We start from the raw sequence: 23720 nt of genomic DNA on the forward strand, positions 1-23720 counted from the left end.
ACCGCACCAGCCTGTCAATCCTGAACCTTCCAGGTCAGGGTTAGACTCTCTAGAACAGAGTCAAAAAGAGGGTGAGGCAATTAGGCTACTTAAGGTCAAAGAGTAAGGGTAACATGACATAGTAAAAGCAAATCACCAGAACTATCACACCACACAGGATGACACAAAATCGAAGCTAGCCATGTTCGATGGAAATTAAAATTAGGAGTCCTTTCTGTTCCATTCAAACAGCAGGCTAGGAAGTATGGCTGGAATGGTGCTCAGCGGGTTGACCGGCTACACTACAGCCATCAGAAATGTATGTTCACTGCCTGAGTAAATTCGGGAGGACTATAACCTTCTCAAGGAGCGGCTGAACCAGCTTTTTGGTCAGTGGAACCCCCCGCCCACAGTCAGAAGGAAGTTGGGAGAGCTTTGCCAATCAAAGGAGTCGTCGGTTGAATTTGCAGAGGAAGTGCGCTTAGGAGTTGCCAGAGTACTCTCTCAGGCAGTTCGAGGGCAGCAGTCTTGAGAGTCAGGAGAGGAGACACAAGGACGTTTAGCACTGCAGCAGGTTAACAGGACGAGAGTCCGCTCATCAAGTCCCACCCGCACTGCTACAGGGCCGTGTTACCAATGTGGTGAGGAAGGACACTTCCGGAGAGAATGTGTGAGGCCCCTCAGCCTAACCCCTCCCCATACCCGGGGTGGTAAAGAACTTGGCCAAGCTACTTCTGCAGGTGGGCTTGTCAGCCAATGGAGCCAGTCCCCTACTGTACAAGTCAGCTGTACTACAAACAGAGGGCCAAGTTTGCAGATATCTCTGACAGTCAACGGCATCCCAGTCCAAGCTGTTGTAGAAACTGGAGCTGAAACAACAATCCTCTCTGAGAGCCTTTACCAGCAGTTCCCTGTGAGTGAGCAGACAGCACTCAAGAAGAAACTCCTTTGGAATGCTGAGTCGGGGAAAGACATGACTGCCATGGGTGGACTGAAACTTAGATTTAAGATCTGCACCAGGAGCTTTGAATGGGAGGTGTACATGGCCCCTATACATGACACTTTCCTCCTCAGCCTGGACCTGTTGAGAGCTGCAAATGTAACTATTCATGCCAATGGAAGAGTCTTCATCGAGGGGGAACTTTTGCCTGACAAAATCGTTGGAAGCGACAGACCAGACTACTTCGTAGCTCGGGTGCTCCTGGAGAAAGACACAACCTTCCTACCAAAATGTGAATGTTTAGTCTGGGGTGAAGTTGACCATCCAAAGCCCGGTGTCTCTACTGTATCTGAGCCTCTAAGTATCAACGAAGCAGTGTCCTCCAGAAGTGTCGTCACAACCATGGAGCAGAGGGTGCCTGTCAGGCTCTGCAACCTTTCGAGCAACAAGGCCACTCTACCAAGAGGAGCTTGCCTTGGTTTCCTGGTCGAAACATTCACTGATGACCCCTCCAGTCCATCTTGTCCAGCTGAGCAGAAAGTGCCCAGCGACCAGAAATGAGAAGAGTGACTGCTGCCACAGACCTACCTGAACATCCCCGGGCCATGTTTGCTGCTTCAAGCAACAAACTCAGTGGGAAACAACAACATAGGATGATTGAGCTCCTGCTGGAGTACAAGTCCCTTTTTGAAATGACCAACACTGACTTAGGTTACATGTCTGCTGTCACCCACAAGATAGACACTGGAGTGGCTAGGCCAGTACGTCAACATGTTTGACAGACAACTCTTGGGTTCCAAGGAGAAGAGGAAACGTGCCTCAAAGCCATGCTGGAAGCAGGTGTCATCACACCATCCTCCTCAGAGTGGGTATCCCCCGTCATCTTAGCTTGTAAGAAGGATGGTGGAGTCCCCTGGTGTGTCAATTACCGCTGCCTCAACAACCTGACAGCCAAGGATGCATACCCCTTGCCCAAGATTGAAGAGTGTCTTGACATCCTTGTCGGAGCAAATGTTTTCTCCACATTAGATCTTCAATCCGGGTATTGGCAGAGAACAGTCGATGAAAAGGACCGGGAGAAGACGGTGTTTATCACTAGATATGGGCTCTACCAATACACCTGTATACCATTCAGCCTTTGCAATGCCCCAAGTACGTTTCAGAGGGCCATGGAGCTCGTCCTCTGTGGACCCTAATGGGAAACTCCTACTGCTCTATCTGGATGACACCATCATCCTGGGGAGAAGAGTTGACGAGAGCCTAGAACGGCTTGCAGATGTCTTCCAATCCCTTCACAGCTACGGACTGAAGCTGATGTAATCTAAGGATCAAGTTACCCTGGAGAGCCCTGCACTAAGAAAGTACTGGCTGTGCTGTCCTCAAGTTGAACTATGCCAAGGTGTTCTCTACTACCACTGGGAGAAAGCTGGCGGACTCAGCCCATCTTCATTGTTGCTGGTGCCAGCCTCAATGCAGACTGAAGTGTTGCAAGCTTGCAACGACCTGTCAGAGCTTGCCACGACCCTTCTCCACCAGAGCTACCACTGGTATGGAATGGGAGGAGATGTCCACCTGTTTATAGAGAGATGTCAGCACTGCAATTCTCATAAATCTGCAGGTCCCATTAAAAGAGCCAAGATTCAAACTAACAGCTGGAGCACCTCTGGATCGTCTCCATGTGATCATGCTAGGCCCATTTCCAGGATCCAGTTCCGGAAACAAGTACATCCTCAACATCATCGACCAGTTTACTCTGTGGGTTGAATCTTTTCCTGTTCCTGACAAACGAGCTAAAACAGCTACTAAGAGACTGGTATATTACTTCAATGCCAAACTCGAGGTGCACACAGACCAAGTTTTCGGTTCAAGAGTGTGTGCAGGCTCTTGCAGATCTCAAAGACAAGGACAACCCCCTATCATCCGGCTTCCAACGGTTAGGTTGAGCGGTTCAACCGCATACTACTCCAGATGATCTGCTGCTACGTGGACCAGAATCAGCAAAACTGGGATGAACACTTGCAGCTCCTGACATCAGCGTACCCCAGCTCCCTTTAGGCAATCACTGGGTTCACTCCAAACCGACTGATGCTTGGAAGAGAGATCCATCAACCTCAGGATATCTGGTCTGGTGCAGCAGAGGTAAAGTATGACAGGATGGAAGGCCCAGCGTTCCTCTACAACCTGGAGAAGGTCTAAAGGAAGCACAAAGAACTGCAAGGGAGCATTTCAAAGCAGCTCAGCAGAGTCAAAATAAAATATATGAGAGAGGACTTACACTGTCGGAGATCTTGTCTACAGTTGAAGTTGGAAGTTTACATACACTTAGGTTGGAGTCATTAAAACTTGTTTTTCTCCACATATTTCTAGTTAACAAACTATAGTTTTGGCAAGTCGGTTTGGACATCTACTTTGTGCATGACACAAGTAATTTTTCCAACAATTGTTTACAGACAGATAATTTCACTTAAAGTTCTCTGTATCACAATTCCAGTGGAAGAAGCCACAGCTTGCTTTCTTCCGTGGAGTTTCCAGTCAAGTTATAAGTCAGAGAGACTGTGGACTTTGTTTATTTATATTTATTGTTTAAGCCAGTCTACAGCAAGTTTAGACCGTAATGACGGTAGTTATGCCATACTGTAGGTTAAGGGGTTAGGGTTATGGCATTTGTGCCCAACCTTCTTTGACTTGAGATCTACTTTTTCATTTGTCAGCCAGCCTGATGAGATCTACCAGTCTCTAAATCTAAACTAACCAACAAAATGTATGAAACGCAACACATCGCTGATTATGGACCTGCTGCTATGATACCTATTTGGTACCCAAATATAATTTGGACCAATAACATGTTTTCCACAAATAAGTGCAACTCATTTAATTTCCTACCTTAGTGTGACTTTTGGCATTGTGTGAAGGCAAGTAGGTTTCATAGTCAGGGCTGTAGCAGCTTGTTGCAAGTCTCATGCAGGCCACAAGGTGGTCACCAGACATAGTAGGTCTGTACTTAGACTTTGTTATCTTCATGTGAGAAAATGCAGATTCACAGAGGTAGGTTGATCCAAAAAGGGCTGATACGTTGAGAGCACATCGTCTTATGTTGGTATACTTCTCCTCTAGCAGTAGCTCCCTGAACTCTTCCTTTCACAGTGGTTGACCTGGATTTCAGCTGAATGTCATTTTGAAGGGTGAGAAATTTAGTTTCTGCTATTGTTGTGTCCAACTGAAACGGTGATTCCATTTTGGATTCAATGACCTCCAGATTTATGTCTGTGCCAAACGGAAAGCACATATACTGTAAGTGGCAATAGGCTCAAGTGATGCAAAGTCAGTGAAACGGCTGTCAAACTCAGATAAGATGCTCTGGACTTGCTCCACATAACATGCACTGTCAAGCTGTGCTGTGTCCTTGCCCTGACGTTCAAGTTCTGAATGCATGTGTTGAAAGAAGTGCAGGTCCTTACGTTGCAGCTTTCTTGTGAGCAGTTGTAGTTTCCATTTAAAAGTGTTCACAGAGCAGATCATGTCGATTACGTTTGCCTTTTCCTTGCAGCTCTACATTGAATTCATTAAGCATGTAAGTTAGGTCAGTGAGAAAAGCTAAATCCAGGAGCCACTGTGTGTCCTCTAGCTGTGCATATTCTGCATGTTTGGAGACCTTGAGAAACTCCTTGATTTCAGGCATCAAGTCACTGAATCTCCCTAAAAATGTATAAAATGTACCGCACATCTGTGTGCAGCAGCAGGCCTGTGTGCTCCGCTTCAGTCTCTTCTAAGTGAGCCCGAAATAGCCTCCGCTGTAGGCTTCTTGCTTGAGTAGAACACACAATCTTCATTGCAACATCCATCACTTTTTTCATGTTTAACATCTTTATGCACAAAGCTTGCTGATAAATTACGCAGTGATAACTAAGGAAATCCGGGAAAGAATCATCCTGTTTGCACAAGGCAACGAACCCACTAATGCGGCCTACCATAGCGGATGCCCCATTGGTAGGAATGAAAACAAGCTTACAAAATGGGCATTTGGAATTTGTTAGCAAACCTCATAAAAGCTTGAAAAATATATTTGCCCCTTGTGTGCTGTGCCACCAGAGACTCTGGGTTCGAGCTCAGGCTCTGTCGCAGCCGGCTGCGACCAGGAGGTCCATGGGGCGACGCACAATTGGCTTAGCGTCGTCCGGGTTAGGGAGGGCTTGGCCGATAGGGATATCCTTGTCTCATTGCGCACTAGCGACTCCTGTGGCGGGCCGGGCGCAGTGCACACTAGCCAGGTGTACAGTGTTTCCTTCGACACATTGGTGCGGCTGGCTCCCGGTTTGGATGCGCGCTGTGTTAAGAAGCAATGCGGCTTGGTTGGGTTGTGTTCCGGAGGACGCATGGCTTTTGACCTTCGTCTCTCCCGAGCCCGTACGGGAGTGGTAGCGATGAGACAAGATAGTAACTACTAACAATTGGATACCATGAAATTAGGGGGTAAAATTTATAAAATAATAATGATTTTTTTTAAATGCATAACTGTGCCACATCTACCATATCTGTGGAGTCGTCAAACTGGAGGGAATAACACTTGCAGTTGTCAATATCCTTCTTCAGTTGATTCTCGAGGTTCTCTGCTATTCCCTCGCATCTTCTTGTCACCGTTTTCTGGACAACTGAATGTTATTGATGGCAGCCACAATAAATGCTTCATCGATTGCCTCCCCATCTTTGAATGACTTTTTATGCTTAACAAGAACGCGACTCACACGATAAGATGTTGCCGCCTGCGCTGTCAGTTGATTTTTTAGTTTTTGTACCTTTCTTCTTCGTAATTCAGTCTTTGCTGGAAAATCTATTTCCTGGGTTTTGTGTGGTTTTAAACTGTTGTTCTATGCTACTTTTCTTTGGGTTAAGGATGCTATTTTGGCAGATGAGACACACATATTTTGAGTTTGACTTGACGAAAAAATAATAATAAAATAAAATAATTATTTGTGGAAATGACCCATTTTCTGTTTTTTCTTTGTATTCTTCCCTTCACTCATTATTGGTGCTGTCGACCACACAACTTAAGAACAATTTAACAACGAATCTGACTACAAAGTTTGCTAGCTAGCTACCTGCCTGGCATCACTGTTACCTCGACTTGGAGTTGGCGGGTTGCATCTGACTAAGCATACGTAAATAAGTGGGCAGGGACGGGTCCTATTTTACGTAAATCACGTGACTTTTCAGACATTGCTGTGAATGGAGGATTGTCGAAACATTAAAACAGAGATTATAGGCATTGTGTGGCTGAATTTTAGTAGATATATAATCATCTCACGATCAACTGGCAAGCACTCCACGATAGACCTGTAGATTGCGATCGACTGGTTGGGCACCCCTGGGTTAGGGCAAGGGATAGCTAACATGCTAAGTAGTTGCAAAGTAGCTAAAAAGTTGAAAGTAGTTGTAAAGTTGCTTAAATGCTAAAGTTGTCTGTGATGAGATTCGAACACACAACCTTTGGGTTGCTAGTCGTTCGTGTTAAATATCGTACTAATTTTGGTGTCCCTGATTTATGTTTACTATGTTGCATCTATTCTTAACTGCTAAGCAGGTAGCTTAGCGGTTTAGAGTGCTATACCAGTTATTGAAAAGTTGCTGGTTCAAATCCCCAGATCAACTAGGCACTTAACCCTAATTGCTCTTATAGGTCACTCTGGATAATAGTGACTGCTAAAGGATGTAAAAGTAAAAGAAACCAGGCTGGGTAACTAGTCTGACCTAAGAACAATGTCCAATTGCTGGTACAAGTATGTTGTTTTTAGAAAAGGGGCGTACCAGGGTAACTGATTATAAATAAATGTTTCTACATGACCAAATATTTGATCAACTTACCTCATAATAATTTTATTAGTGACTTAAAAAATGTTGATTAGAATTTTAACTCTTGTGCACCCAACATGTTCAGGAAGATATTAGGGTCACAACACCAAAACACTTGATTGCATTTTCCCCTTTTATCGACCTCTCATTTCCAGGAACTGAGGATGTCCAGGAAGGACATTAATAATGGAGATGTGATAATCAAACAGAACTGTCCTACTACTTTGACAAACCTTTCACACGTGGGCTATAATTGCAGCAGGGGAGTGAATGGACAGACATGTTGGACATTAGTGTGTTGCAACAACAACAATAAAACAGCTAGTCCTGCAATGTACTACACCAAGTCTTTCCAACATTCTCTCACCATGCGAAGCAGGATATTACCTTCACCAGAGAAGTTTGATGACTCATACAAACAGAAAGACCAATTTAACACATCTAAATGAATAAGGCCAGATGTCTGAAATATGCAGGCCTATTCTGTGACTGTGTCTGCCCGAACAATGTCTCTTCTAACTCCACCCAGTCAGCTAAATGGAGGCACTTGTTTAATGCTGTGACTATGATCAGATTCACAACCTCTTTAGTCTCTTTATTATTTGCCTGTTTGTAATGGAATTCCATAAATACGAGTGTGTGAGTAATCTCATACTCATACATCGATTTTTTATTTTATTTTATTTTACATGTTGCCACAATTCCTGCAACTTCAATTCGTTCATCATGACGCTATCAGGTGCGGGTTTGGGAAATCCCGGATGGTAATAACGCATTTATCATTGACGGTCTACACCTTTAAGACGTCGAAACTGTGCGTACTGGGAGTGGGCATATGTTCAACTGTAAAATCACAACAACACATCGCAATTGGGGGCTATGTGAAGAGGACTCTCTTCAGTGACCACTAGTTATATAAAAGGTTTGAAATAATGTACACCAATATTTTACCAGATTAACTGAAAAGTGAATCATGCTGAAACAGTATTGATGGGGAAATGAATTTGGGATAAGTTTTGCGCAATGGTCGAGCAAGCGTCTTGGTCTGCAGACGTCAACAAATTTAGTGTGACAGTTTCACGAGCTGATATTTTTCGTTTTAATTTGCCTCTAGAATGTTGTAATTTAATAGTCTGACATTTATGGCAGAAATGTGTTGTGGATCAGCAGGGATACTGTGCCGGCAAAGTGTGAAAAATGTATTCAGTTGATTTTTATGAGTTTTGTTATGTACCACATTCTCCATTTTAACTACGTCTTCAGCCAAGAACAACGACATTTATCTCATCAACACTAAAATATCTGCCGGTATCCTGCATGCTGTACTGTTGTGGAAGCAAGGACAAGGAGAAGCAGCGCTCGGACGCTGCTGAGGTGTCGAGAATTCTAGAGACAGAGAAAAACCGAAAGAACCGCGAAAGCGCACCTCAACCACTGGAAATGTACGGAATAGCGGGAATACCCGAGTTTCTACCCCCCTCTGGCGTACTCCAGCCCAGCTCAGTAATCCCACTCGAGTCTGGTGAGGTGCCTGGTTTGGGGAGTCGATTCAACAGGGGTGTGCTGAGCTTTGACTCCCCCCAGCGGAGACGAGGCCAACGGGCCCCGAAGCTAGGGCAAATAGGACGTTCGAAGAGAGGTGAGTGCGGCAGATGAAGCAAGCAAAAGATAAGGAACGAGAATTGAGACGAAAGAAACTGAAAATATAGTTGGTCTAAAAGATAGTTTCATTCTAGGTTTATCGATAAAATAACCAAGTTAGTCTGACCAGAATATGTACTTATTTTAATTGTATGATTATACAGAATCAGACGCACCTTGTATGTCTTTTCTCCTGCTTTTAATATATATATAATATTTTTTTTTACAGTGGTGATAGAGGATGAGGACTTGGATGACGTCATGAACAACAATGGCCTCCCCATATCAATCAATATCTCTCCTGTTGCCTAAACACTGTCAGACTGTCCAGACCTCAAGAAGCTATCGTGCACATTTGTGAAATTCTGAGGCGAGTACCACTTGTTCTGGACCATACCCAGTTCAGGTGCCCATTGCAAAGTTTACAATAGCAGCATGCGCATCACCAGTAGTTTAGCTCTTCCCGGAGGGAAGGTGGGTGTCCCTAGGAAATAGAGAGAACACGGTGCATCTCTGCTGCTGTTCTGGTTTTGAACGGGAGGGGAGCAAGTTGGATAGATTTAGAGCCAGACAGTCTGAAACATAAGCACACACGAGAAGGCCCTACCCATCAAGACCTGCCCCTTAAAAATGAGTTGACCTATGCTTTTTCATTGTTTCACATATTATTTTGACAAATACACTTTATTTTAGCCTTTGATGGTCGACAACACTGTCTCGTTTTGGTGCAAGTGAAGTGTCTGTAAAATCTGTTCTAAAAGATGATAGATAGATACACTGATACACTTTCATTTGTCATGCACGTCCTAATTAGAAACTTAGTAAGCCTATACCCTGCCTATGTTGTAATGTATTTCATTTTTACCCTTGAGTTACTAGACAAAGGAGTTCTCACTGTGAACTAGTGAACTTCTATGTATCCCTGAATAGAGGTGTAAAGACAACGCTTTTTAAATTTTTTTTTTTAATTAGCTTCTTGTCCAATGTCCTTCACCAATCACCATAATAATCTAATCTGGTCTAAAAAAAATAAAAATCGTATGACATTCAGACAAGTTGCCTACCTCTGCTCTTGGAGTATGGAGTATCATTCATTTTGGTGGTTCATGTAAAACCCAGTTACGAATCAGAATGATGAAGTAGATCGCAACATGGAGGAGAAATGTGGTATTTGGTGCATGACTGACCGAGCTGTGAGGAATACATTGTTTTGATATGGAACCATTGGTCAGTTTGGCTAAGACTTTTTCCCGATAGCTGTAAAGTTATACAATTATGTCACTAAAAGGGTTAGGCCTACTTCAACTCCAGTTACAGTAATTCAATTCTTCAGTAAAACAAAAATAAATTATATGCTTGGACTGATACTAAAGTGAGTGTTTGTTTTTTTACTCTTTGCATGAAAGAGTCTAATAAGTGGCATGTGTTATTGTAAAACCTTGATTATACTTCTTGGAATGTGATATGCTGTTGTACAGTGATAGTACCACAAGATGGAGATAAAGTCGAAGGGACAGTGCTCTGCCCAGAACTTTTGTCTCACTCAACTAGTACAGACTAGTAATTCATTTGGAATAAAAACCTGTTTGGGTAGTCTTTGGAAATGAACCTATTTTTGGGTAGTCTTTGAAAATTAACCTAAGTCACAAGATCACTGTTGAAGACAATGAGAACATTTTTGGTTTGAGGAGAAGTGTTATTTTTGGCAAAATGTAGATCTGAGAGAACTTTGTGGATGTACCCTCCCCTACATATTTATTTGGACAGTGAAGCTAAAACATTTAACTAGCTCAAATGTTTCAAATGAGGCGACAGTACAGAATGTCACCTCTTATTTGAGGGTATTTCAAATCAAAGTTTATTGGTTGCATACACAGATTTGCAGCTGTTATGGCAGCAGCTAAACTAGTGGTTAGAGCGTTAGGCCAGTAACCGAAGGTCGCTAGTTTGAATACCCAAGCCGACAACGTGAAAAAACATTTTGATGTGCCCTTGATCAAGGCACTTAATCCTAATTCGCTCCAGGGGGCGCCGTACTACCAAGGCTAACCTGAGAATACAGTATAGACTTAAACAGTGAGTAAACAACAGAATATGAGGTGACCCGTGTTCAATGACTCTGTAAATGGGGAATTAGTCTCAAGGTGCAGGGCAGAGTACCGGGCAGGCAGCCGGCCAGTGATGACTGTTCAACAGTAAGGACATGGAGATAAACTGCTTCTTTCAGTCTCTCGGTCTCTGCTAGAAGGGTGACTGAGGTCCTTGATGATGTTATTGGCCTTCCTTTGACACTGAGTGCAGCGTGCACCCGGTGATGCGTGCCCCCCATGATGCATTTTTTCATACATACACTATGTGACCAAAAGTACATGGACACCTGCTCTGAGAATATCTCGTTCCAAAATCAACGGCATTAACATGGAGTTGGTCTCCCCTTTGCTGCTATAACAGTCTCCACTCTTCTGGGAAGGCTTTCCACTAGATGTTGGAACATTGCTGCGGGGACTTGCTTCCATTCAGCCACAAGAGCATTAGTGAGGTTGGGCACTAATGTTGGGCGATTCGGCCTGGCTTGCAGTCGGCGTTCCAATTCATCACAAAGGTGTTCGATAGGGTTAAGTTCTTCCACGCCGATTTCAACAAACTATTTCTGTATGGACCTCGCTTTGTGCATGGGGGTATTGTCATGCTGAAACTGGAGGGGCCTAGCCCGAACCATGAAAAACAGCCCCTGATCTTTAGTCCTCTTCCACCAAACTTTACAGTTGGCACTATGCACTGGGGCAGGTAGCGTTCTACATGCGTCCATTGGACTGCCAGATGGTGAAGCGTGATTCATCACTCTAGAGAACGTGTTTCCACTGCTCCAGAGTACAATGGAGGCGAGCTTTACACCACTCCAGCTGAAGCTTGGCATTGCCATTGGTGATCTTAAGCTTGTGTGTGGCTGATCGGCCATAGAAACCCATTTCTTGATTTGTTGGAAAGGTGGCATCCTATGACGGTGCCACGTTGAAAGTCAGGGCTCTTCAGTAAGGCCATTCTACTGCCAATGTTTGTCTATGGCGATTGCATGGTTGTGTGCTCAATTTTATATACCTGTCAGCAACGCGTGTGGCTGAAATAGACTAATCCACTAATTTGAAGGGGTGTCTAGATACTTTTGGATATAGTGTATCCGTTTACAAATCAAGCACTTTATTTATCTAGTCCTCCCATTTGAAGGTGTCATAGATATTTGGACAAATTCCAAATACTATAAAGCAGTCAAACGTTCAGTATTGGGTTCCATATTCTTAGCACACAATGACTACATCAAGCTTTGAAGTTTGTTTTGGTTGCGTTTCAGATTGTTCCCAATAGAAACGAATGGTAAACAATTGTATTGTGTCATTTTGGAGTCACTTTTATTTAAAGAATAGGTTTCTGAACACTTCTCCATTAATGTGGATGCTACCATGGATACAGATAATGAATGAATCGTGAATAATGAGAAAGTCTGAGGAACTAGAAAAAGGGACTCCAAAATGACAATACATTATTTACCGTTCATTTCTATTTGACACAATCTGAAACACAACCAAAACAAACTGCAGATGCATCCAAGTTTGTAGTCACAAGCATGACATAGTGCTAGGAACATTGGGTAAACATTTGACTACTTAAATACAAATGAATTTGTTCAAAAACTTATGACACCTTCAAATATGGGGGATCATATGCACAGTGCCTTCATTTCTAAACAGTAAAACATATGAAAATACTCTAAAAATAAAAAGGTGACATTCTGTACTGTCACCTCATGAAACATTTGATCTCAAATCCAAAATGCTGGAGTATAGAGCCAAATTAATATTTTAGCTTCACAGTCTAAATACATACATATGGGAGTGTACAATATGTTATGGAAACTTGCCTAGCAAATGGTGAGTTACAGCCAAACCGCATACAATTCTGTTGGATCAAGAAGTGCCCAAGGAATAGGTTCAGGATTGATTTTGGACAGGACATGTATATTTTTGCCTCTCTTATATCCAATGGCTTGGTATTTTGTGAAAGCTTTAAAAGGACAGAATGACTTTGGGGTAAAGCTCAGTTTGTACAACACCACCCTGAAGATCTCACAAGACAACACTGCAACTCACCCCCCCGCCCACAACTTACTGTATCAAGTTCCTCAAATTAAATCTCCAATCCAAAATGAAATCTAGAATTGGCTTCTATTTCGCAACAAAGCCTCCTTCACTTATGCTGCCAAACATACCCTCGTAAAACTGACTATCCTACCGATCCTTGACTTCGGCGATGTCATTTACAAAATAGCCTCCAACACTCTACTCAGCAAATTGGATGCAGTCTATCACAGTGCCATCCATTTTGTCACCAAAGCTCCATATACAACCCACCACTGCGACCTGTATGCTCTCGTTGGCTGGTCCTCACATGTTCGTCGCCAAACCCACTGGCTCCAGGTCATCTATAAATCTTTGCTAGGTAAAGCTCCGCCTTATCTCAGCTCACTGGTCACCATAGCAACACATTAATTAATGAACATGCACCTGTGGAACGGTCATTAAGATATTAACAGCTTACAGACGGTAGGAAATTAAGGTCACAGGTATGAAAACTTAGGACACTAAAGAGGCCTTTCTTCTAACTCTGAAAAACACCAAAAGAAAGATGCCTAGGGTCCCTGCTCATTTGCATGAATGTGCCTTAGGCATGCTGCAAGGAGGCATGAGGACTGGGCAATAAATATTGCCAGGGCAATAAATTGCAATGTCCGTACTGTGAGACACCTAAGACAGCGCTACAGGGAGACAGGACGGACAGCTGATCGTCCTCGCAGTGGCAGAACACGTGTAACAACACCTGCACAGGATCGGTACATCTGAACATCACACCTGGATGGCAACAACTGGCCGAGTTACACAAGGAACGCACAATCCCTCCATCAGTGCTCAGACTGTGCGCAATAGGCTGAACTGAGGGCTTGTAAGGCAGGTCCTCACCAGACATCACCAGCAACAACGTTGCCTATGGGCACAAACCCACCGTCACTGGACCAGACAGGACTGGCAAAAAGTGCTCTTCACTGACGAGTCGTGGTTTTGTCTCACCAGGGGTGATGTCAGATTTGCGTTTATTGTTGAAGGAATGACCGTTACTCTGTACCCTGTACTCCATTTGGAGGTGGAGGGTCCATCATGGTCTGGGGCGGTGTGTCACAGCATCATCGGACTGAGCTTGTCATTGCAGGCAATCTCAACGCTGTGCGTTGCAGGGAAGACATCCTTGTCCCTCATGTGGTACCCTTCCTGCTGGCTCATCCTGACATGACCCTCCAGCATGATGCTGCCACTAGCCATACTGCTCATTTTGTAAGTGATTTCCTGAATGACAGTAATGTCAGTGTTCTGCCATGGTCAGCAAAGAGCCTGGATTTCAATCCCATTGAGCACGTCTGGGACCTGTTGGATCAGAGGCTGAGGGCTAGGGCCATTCCCCCCAGAAATGTCCGGGAACTTGCAGGTGCCTTGGTGGAGGAGTGGGGTAACATCTCACAACAAGAAATGGCAAATCTGGTGCGGTCCATGAAGAGGAGATGCACTGCAGTACTTAATGCAGCTGGTGGCCACACCAGATTACTTTTGATTTTGACCCCCCCCCTCATACAAATATTTACACATTAAGTATGCAGAAAATAAACGCAGTTAACAATGAGGATGTTTCTTTTTTTGCCGAGTTTATATTACACTGGTCATCCCCAAAGCCAATATCGTCGGCCGCCTTTCCTTCCAGTTATCTGCTGCCAATGACTGGAACATATTGCAAAAATAACTGAAGTTGGAGACTTATCTCCCTCACCAACTTTAAGCATCAGCTGTCAGAGCAGCTTACTGATCACTGCAGCTGTACACAGCCTGTGTAAATAGCCCGTGCAACCAACTACCTACCTCATCCCCATATTTGTTTTTCCTGCTTTTTTGTACACCAGTATTTGTACATCCTCATCTTCACATATCACGCCAGTGTAAATTGTAATTACGTCACCACTATTGGCCTAACTCGTTTGCACACAGATTGTTCTATTGTGTGTTATTGGCTGTACTTTGTTTATCCCATGTGTAACTGTGTTTTTGTCACACTGCTTTGCTTTATCTTGGCCAGGTCGCGGTTGTAAATGAGAACTTGTTCGCAACTGACCTACCTGGTTAAATAAAAAAAATATTTCAGCCGAGTTCACATCTGGTTGGTTACAAAGCAACCTAGCTCGTCAGGATAGGACTAGACAAGACTTATAGCAACAGCTCTGCATTTCTTGTATTGAATCCCAAAGTATGCCCAAAACCACAACTTTATTTACAGAAGCCAAATCTCATAACAATAACTAAAATAAAATCTCTTAAAATAAACACAAAAAAAACAAGTTGAATATTCTGAAAGTGACAAAGGATTACAATTTTACCATCTTTGAAGCACACCTACTGTAGGCTACTAGCTAATAAAACAAACAAGTACTTGACCAAAGGGAGAGTATGGAGTCAAATGTTTTACCAAATGACTCACACTGATTTCCTTTACCACTGATAATAGCAATAACTGAACTACAGCAAATAGTCTGTCAATCTTGTAAAGATTTGGGGGACTCCGTCCCAGACCTTCAAATCATACAAGTCTTGACTGGTACCTCATAGTATGTGTTGTCTTAGGCATTGAAATAAAAATATCTAGCATAAACATTAAGTCAGACAATAGATGTCCCATCTGGCTCCTAGAAGATGTTGTGGGAGGTTTGGCTATTGTAATGCTATACCAAATCATGGTGGCCCTTTCATCATTACAATCATCTGGCTTGTCCATGTAGCCTACAGTAATAGACATGGGGAAAAGTGGAGTAATGGTGTGAGGGGGATATAAAACATTCTCACAGAGGCAGACGCTCACCATCTGCTCTCCCTTACAAGTAAATATAATGAGTAGTCCTCGAAAAAAGTCACATAAAAAAAAACAGATCTTAAAATTACAGCCTTACAATATCAGTAATTGAGGGTACATCGCAGATGAAATGTAAAACATACGTAGTTCAAAAAAAGACAATGTTATCTAGGTGGACTTGGCAGAGACCAAATGACATGTTGAGTTGGACTGATGCACAGTACATGTGGGTGCCTTTCCTTCAGCCTCCAGGCAGCAGGGCAGACAGAGAGAGGGGGGAGGGAGGGGGGGAGGGGTCTCCTGCTCAGACAAATTCCTTGGTGCTGCTAGGGGGGCGGGTGGCGGCGATGGGGTATTTGGGTGTAGGTTTGCCCTTGGGGCATGATGCTGCGAGCATGGCACCGCCAATTATGTCCAGGAAGGCTCCAGCCCAGGCAATGAAGATGGCTAAACCAAACTCATACCTAGAGGAGAAGAGGGTTTGTGTTGGTATCAGTACAATAACATACGTGACAGAAAATGGACCGCAACTTATATCATTCACCAACTCCAAGACGGTGAGTTAATGATTCCAGGTAACTAGAGGGGCAATAAAGAACGGAAGGAGGCCATAGAGGGATTCAGCAGTACTTACTTGGAGTTGACAGGGGCGAATGGATTGTAGAACTCTTTGATGATGTTATGAGCAAACCACGAGCAGGCAATAGTTGCAGACAGAGCTATGGAGAAGAGGGAAAAATGTTAGAGGTTAAAATATCCAACCATACAGAGAATTTAGAGCAATTGACATATCCGCCAATTTCAAGGTAACTCACATCCAATCAGCAGGATGATGCCTCCAGTCATGGTGATGCGAGACTTCTTTATTTTGTCATCTCCTCCACAGTTGCTGCACTTCATTCCCATGGTTGCCACCCCCAGTCCAGCCACAGTCACAATGATGCCCACAATCATCAGGGCACGCGTTGCCTGGAGCGCACCTGTAGAGGTGGGGAGGACAGAGTTAATACACCAGATGATCCCTTTAGGGTGATATGCCCTACTAAACTTTTTTTTTTTTCTTCTTTTCAACAGAGACGAGTTAAAGTTTATAGAGGAAGGAGAAGTACAAATGGTATAGTGAATGAATGACCATGTTAGTTGACAAAATGTTTGATTTGTCCACACAGACTTTAGAGGACTCTGCGACAAGTTGTTTTGGTCATAGGAATAAAAGGCTTAACTTGATTTTATAGGCATGTTTAGCTTTATTAGCCAGGTTATTAAGACCAGAAAGCAGTAGCCACTGAAACTCTTCCACACTGAACTCGTCTCTGCCTCAACCACTCTCTCTCCACCAATGTAGGCAGGTGTATAACCCGGTTTTGCATGAACATTGCCATTAAGAGCTTCCGCCATTTTAAAGTTGTCAAGTGGGTGGGGGAGTGATCAGACAATGATCAGAGCATAGTCTTCTTCAAATTGCTTTGCCTAGTTTGTAAATGGCTTTAAGCTATATGTCCACTGTCTAGTGGCCACAATAAATGAATGGCAAGATTTGGTTCAAAACTTCAGCACTGCAGGTGGTGTGGTAAGTCACCAATATTAGCTTCAAACATCAAAAGAAGATGTACTACTTTTAGAATTAGATTGCATCAATGGTGCTGCCCATGCAGTCACAGCTACAACATTGCGATCTCTATAAATCTCTATGGGTGCAACAGAATATCCAACGGAAACCCTCAAGGGTGGAGTGTGTGTGGGTGGGTGATTCTCATGAAACCAGTTTAAAAAAAATATGTCTGTAGCAAATTGAGAAACAAACCGTGATGCATCTGCAAATAATCAACTACCATTCCGGAGGACTAAGATCTCATTTTAGGGAAAGTGTTATTTTAAATACATAAATGTGCCTGAATTGTACAATTTCACCTCAAATTCCCGTAAAGCGTCCGGATTAAAACTCAGGTATTTTTTTAACACTTTAGAAAAACCTAATTTTAATAAAACACCAAATATGTTGAGGTAGTTTGTCCATAAATCATAAAAATGGTTTACTAGTTGAAGTTTACATGAAACTAATATTTATGCCTACAAACAGTGTGAACGTGTGTCATTGCCATAACACTTAAGTTCCTGTAAAATACTCCAATCAGTTTCTAATTAAGTTTTAGTCACCCATGATGCATCATCTAGGAGTAGCATAATAGTAGAATACATCTTCATTTTTACAGTTCCGTAAGAATGACCTGTGTTTGTGTGTTTGTGTGCAACCCCTCCCTGGCTCAGTCAGTAAGTCAGGAACCGGTCAGACCAGTCTTGAGACCGGGGGAGTTGGGTTTCACTGAGGGAGACACTCCCTCTCCATGCCGCTAAAAACATTTCCTTCCTCTATTGGCTAGCTAGACCCTCTTACAGCAGATAGATATGGATTTAGCTTACAACTGACATTGAGCACATTCACAAGAGCCCAAATCAAAATGGCTGCCTTGAAGTCAGCAAAGTTCTCCAATATTGCATTATAACACCCCAAACAATTCAGGAACCATTTAGACAACATAGCAACATTTGAAACTACTATTAAAATGTGGCTGTGGTTCTGAAAAGCTCCAATCAGTATTGGCATGAGAAAAACTGTAGGCATACTCTGCAATCTTCACTTACCAGGACAACATGAGGACATTAAAGTAAGCAGTTGGCACAACCTAACGCCTTACTCATATCTGGCCATATTTAATCTCCTGGCTATCAGCGCAATGAAATTGATATCAAACTATTATTTTCTGACTTGTTACATCCGACCACTGGTTTGATAACAGTGCTTATCAGAACTGGCTTGTGTTCATGTTTGCAGATACAATAAAGCATACAAGCAAAAGAGAGTAAGCGATAAGGAGTCTAAAACAATACAGCCTTATCAAAAGGTGTTGATACACAAGTCAAACAAAGTACTTTACAGCCACTAAAAAAAAACTACCATAAACAGTTTAGGGAACTCAAGCAGCCGGAGTCTGGGAGCATAGGGAACTTCACAGGTGTACCATAGGTGAAGTGTCAGAAGACATGAGTGGACTAGATGGCACACTGGCAGTAAGCCACACACTTAACTCTACATCTAGACAGCACAGGGTGTATACTGATGAAGAGTAATGGAGGACACATTTTTACATTGCGATATAGTGGATAGAGAAATGACCATAGAATACATGTACATTTTGCAAGACTAATTGATAAGATACAGGATCAAGCAATTTAAAAATCAGGGAGAATTGGTCAGTAAGTGTATTGTAGTCAGAGGTTAACATGTAGCTGTAGCTCCATGTCTAAAATATTTTAATGTCATGATTTACAGTGCTTTGGTATAGGCTAATCATATTCTAACACGCCCGGACATTTAGCTGAAGAGACCGTGCAGAGGAAAGGCTGTAAAAGTGAGCGGGCTATTGAAAAACAAGGGACGAGCATGTGTACGATTACCCTTGGACACTGAGTTGAGTACTAATTCTCCCCATAATACAACAGGGCCCAGTTTCCCAAAAGTATCTTAAGGCTAAATTCATCGTTATAACCTTTGTCGGAGCAACGTTAAATCTCCGAGCTGTTTCCCCAAAACCCAACGTTATTAACGTTGCACTTCAAAACATTGGTAATCAAATGCCTGCCTCGCCACTCGTAGAACAGCGAAGTGCGCAATTAGATGCTTTTTTACCCTCCCCCGTCACTACACAACGCTAAACATGACTCAGTCCCTCTGAAAGCCGATAACTTCAGAACAAAGTCGCAAATAATACAAAGATGCAAATAATACAAAGGTGCTTCAAATTAGGCTAATGTAAACAGCAGGCTATAGGTCTATTTTCATCATATTGAAATAGCATACATTTAGTGTCCAACTAATTGAGGTATATTTTGTTACTTGTAGGTACACTATCTCGATATATTTCACGATGTGTAGCCTAACGTGCCGGTGTTTTAATGCATTTGTTATTGGGTAGCCTAAGCTTTACAATTAGCTTCAATATTTGCAGCCATGGGTGGTATATCTCTAGGAAACTGATCCGTTGTCAGTACTGTGAATTGTGACGTTAAAGGAAAGATTACGGGAGAAAACGGATCCAAAAGCAGCGCTCACTTTCTTTCGATCCTACCAGTATCGACATGCTCCAATGACGCACTTAGCGACCTCTCTCTGCGTGGTGTTTTGGTAAACGCATGTTACATCGTCGGCCGTTGTAGGAAGCGCCATCACTTTAGGGAAACCGGGCCCTAGTCATTATCAGGTCATATGCATACTAAATTGATCTTGGTCTTTAGTGGGGTAGGATGAAAAAGGATAACATTGCTGTCAGTTTTATACAATATTAGGTTATAGAATGTATAATGTGTGGTCCTTGCTAACAGTTCTCTGTGCACGCAGTTTCATACAGTGCCACCCTTGCATATTCAGTGGCGTGTTGACTAAACAGAGCACGATAAACGTGATATTTACCCCCATGCCTGCAGCTCGCACACCCTCGATCACCAACTTGGTCTCAGTATTTCCTATTATTTTATATGTAAATCCAAGACACTCCATTTAGTATATTACGTTTCGAATAGTATGTATTAATTTGTGGATATCCATTACCCATTTCATATGGCATGTTCCAAATTGCAAGCTGTACAATATTCCAATTTGTTGTGGCTAATGTTAACTAGCTCTAGGGGTTCGGGTTAAGATTAAAAGTTAGGGGAAAGGCTAGCCAACATGTTAAGTATACTGAACAAAACATGTAAAGTGTTGGTCCCATGTTTCATTAACTGAAACAAGATCCCAGAAATTTTACTTACGCACAAAAAGCTTCTCATTTTGTGCACATCCCTGTTCGTGAGCATTTCTCTTTTGCCAAGATAATCCATCCACCTGACAGGTGTGACAAAGACGCTGATTAAACAGCATGATCATTCAGAACTTGCAACCCCCACACATTTTCCGGGTGGCGCACACATTGCCTTCATTGTTGTTTTCCTTCCTAACAATAGCCTTTGACATGTGCGTTGCCATCAAAGTGCCTTATTATGTTATCATTCTAATTTCTGTATATTGGTGTTGTCACTTCTATTGTAGCACACCATATGTTTGGAGAATAATATGTTTACATGTTTTCAAGTAATGTTGACAAATCTTGCATTCCGATTCTTGCATAGATTGTAATGGACACGTGTGTAAAATACTTTGAAGGTTGTACGAATTATGATGAGCTAATTAACAGCCATGTTTGTTGACATCATACAAGATATAACAAAATGAGGTGAAGGTAAGTGAATGATGGTAGATGACATACCCCCTTCAACTTGCATGCTGCAAACAGACCCAAATAATTTTGTAACCTGTGGTTGATGCATAAAAATGTTTAAACACGTGGTGCGCACAAACTACCCATCGTCGGCTTGCTTGACATTTTTAGTGCTTCTTATTTTGATCACTGTTGAACTCACTCGTGATGTGATGAATAGTACCTAGTAATTGCTATTAGCTAATTCATATTATGATTTCTGTCAGCCAAGAGTTGGCTAAATACGACTGCTTGCGTTAGGCCACTTTCCACAGTTAGCACTATGACAAATGTAGCCTACATTTTCCAGTTTGGATGAGAACAGTGTTATTGTCGCTTCTGTGAATGTCTGAACATTGCATCCAAAAATAAACTGGTGACATTGAAAAGACATTGTTGCAGTGTCCAGCTCAACACATAATAATTTAAGCACTCCAGATTTACGTTCATTATGTGACGTCTAATCTATGAGACTAGTCTGCAACACGCCCATGGAGCACTAGCCTATAAGGGTTAAGTTTAGATAGTGAACTGAAAGTGAGATTAAAAATGTAATATATCAACCCCATAGAGAAAGGGATAAAAAAAATAAAAATGTTTAAGATGGATAGCACGCAGAGGGTCTGAGTTGAATAGTAAATGGACAAAGCAACCAAAAGTTTACAATTGAGCATGGACACTAAATATGAGTCATAAATCCAGCAACAAGGTGTGTCAATTGCATAATATTATCAGGTTTCCAATAATGCATGGCGCATGCTAGCCCTTGTCATGAATCTGTTCCATCAAATTACACAAGTGTCAAAGAAGGAATCTTCTGTAGGGGGCAGTTTTGTTAAGAGAAGCGATGCTCGGTCTGAACATTAACACGCATCGCTTGCAGTAAGTTTTGGGAGCATAAGGACATTTCATATATCGGTGCGAAAATATTTTAACAAAAAAAAGGTTAAATTCATACACCTTTACAAGTTTAGGGTTCCCTCACGACCATAGTTCTAAGTTACAACGCTTGTTTACTGAAAACAAATATTTGACTACCTGTGCTAATTATCCGTCTCTGAACACCTGTGTGTAAACGAGGCCAGCCATTTTTTGTCAATGAAAAATAGGGTCTGCTGCAAGTGTTAAGTATACAGTAAGTGTGTAGTTTGCATTTCTGAAGTTGATTTGATATGGAAGTAGAGGAATTTGTGTTTCTTGAACCATAGCGCAATTAAATCAATTCACGTTTAGATGGAGTATTTGGCAGGTTTGGCCTCGAGCCAATTCGCCCTTTAAAAACAAAACATGTAAGACTCCTCTAAGTTTTAACGTTAGTTTCCTTTAGTCCAATATTGGGCAAGGTGCATGCCTCATCCACATAGCGTTAATTCCGTCGCCTTCAACATTCATACAGCATGTGCAACATAATACCTTATATTGCACTCATAGCTCTAAGATCCATACAGGGGCAAGGCAAACGTTCAATACACACACGTTTATATATTAAAACAAATTCATTAGCCTACTTACTGTCAAGTTGCAGAATTGAGTCGTAGACTTTGCATTGGATCTGGCCGGTGCTCTGAAATGCACAAGACATCCATAATCCCTGGTACATAGACACTGCTGTGATTATGTTGTCCCCGACATAGGCGGACATCTTCCACTGGGGCAGGATTGTGCCTACAATTAACCCGATCAGACCTAGTAGCGACAGGGCAAACCCCAAAATCTGGAGTCCCGAGTTGGCCATTATGAACTCCTTGAATCAAATTTAGTTTTAGGAAAGTCAGTGTTCTTGTAAAACCTGTAGAAAGTCTAATTGTTTTGTAGGAACAAAAAAATAAATGACTGTCCACCTGGTTGAGACTAGCAGTCCTCCACGCGTTCACACAATGGATGTCTTAAAAAAAAGAAGCTGTTGTTGTAAAATTTTTTAGAAAGTAGTCCGCGAAATATAAACCCAATTTGGTAGATGCAAAAGGGACTATTTCTCAGACACCTGTTGAATAGCCGCACCTTGAATATAATGAGGATTTGTCTGCGAATGGGCGTTTTTTAAAGTAGCTTCCTCCTCACAAGGGGCGGGGGACGCGCACAGTTTCGAGTCATCAACAGGTATCTTGAAGACCTGAGGTTTCATGATGTCATGGTATCAGTCACAGCAGAATAGACGCCAACCGCAATCTTTTTTTTTACGAATGCGATATGGTGAATTTAGTGCATTTCTTGTATTGTTTTCCATAAATCAATGGCTGCAACTCCTGTGCTCAGACATAGGCTAGCTAGGGCATATCCCAGGGCACAATGAATTATATTTTCCAGTTTGCCATTTAGCTTAAAGTAATGGGATATTTTTTCTCTCCACTGCATTGGATGACGAAAGACGCCTCCAGAGAACACTGTTTGCATGGAGATGGTGAGTTTATCGCCCCAAAACATCCCATACTGAAACTTAATATTTGAAATACATATATGTAATATATGTAATATAATTTTAAATAAATATATATAAATACATTTATTACTCACGTCACATATATTTCATAAATATATTTTCTTATATTCCATTTTGCCCATCTAAAAAATATACGTTGTAATATTTTACATATGTACATATATTTACATGTATTACTTATCCATATGTGGTAATATGCATTTTACATACATGTATTATTCAGATAATTATTGCCATATATGCAAATGTGTGGGCTAGAAATACATGTTGACAACATGCTGTGGTAGCTAGCAAAATATATCCCAAAATATATTTCATAAGTATATGTTGACATTTATTTTTATGAAATACAAGATGTATACATTTACCTTAGATACAGTAGTTAGGCAACATTAAAATGCAACGCATAACACTAAAAAGTTCAACACTATTACACAATAGCATGCTGTAGTATACTTTGAAAAGTTTTAATAAATGACTCATGACTGACAACTAAAGGAGTGCTTTTAATAATCTTTATTTTCAGCTCAAATAACTTGGTCCATTGTTGAATTGTGGCATAGGAGTCACTGGAAGGTTGCATCTCGATAAAAAAAAGAAAGTACAAATTACCTCTGTGCACTTCTCATCTGTATTTGAA

General features: G+C 42.0%; 1 protein-coding gene and 1 long non-coding RNA gene across 2 annotated transcripts; one reads left to right on the forward strand and one right to left on the reverse strand.

Annotated features, from left to right (window-relative positions):
- The first annotated feature begins 7619 nt into the window (after window positions 1-7619).
- On the forward strand, window positions 7620-9774 carry LOC118966778 (uncharacterized). Its single transcript, XR_016483711.1, has 3 exons — window positions 7620-7688; window positions 8030-8405; window positions 8637-9774. It is a non-coding gene; the product is annotated as an uncharacterized LOC118966778 (long non-coding RNA).
- A 4975-nt stretch (window positions 9775-14749) lies between these two features.
- On the reverse strand, window positions 14750-22825 carry LOC110533934 (claudin-7-B). Its single transcript, XM_021618523.3, has 4 exons — window positions 22153-22825; window positions 16162-16326; window positions 15981-16065; window positions 14750-15810 (listed from the first exon to the last, which is right to left on the reverse strand). Exons 1-4 carry the CDS (start codon window positions 22373-22375, stop codon window positions 15651-15653), a joined length of 633 nt encoding a protein of 210 aa, XP_021474198.1. The 5' UTR covers window positions 22376-22825; the 3' UTR covers window positions 14750-15650.
- Window positions 22826-23720: the final 895 nt, after the last annotated feature.

This window comes from Oncorhynchus mykiss, chromosome 10 (assembly GCF_057628025.1).
Source record: "Oncorhynchus mykiss isolate SJ-2025 chromosome 10, ASM5762802v1, whole genome shotgun sequence".
NCBI classification, from domain to species: domain Eukaryota; kingdom Metazoa; phylum Chordata; class Actinopteri; order Salmoniformes; family Salmonidae; genus Oncorhynchus; species Oncorhynchus mykiss.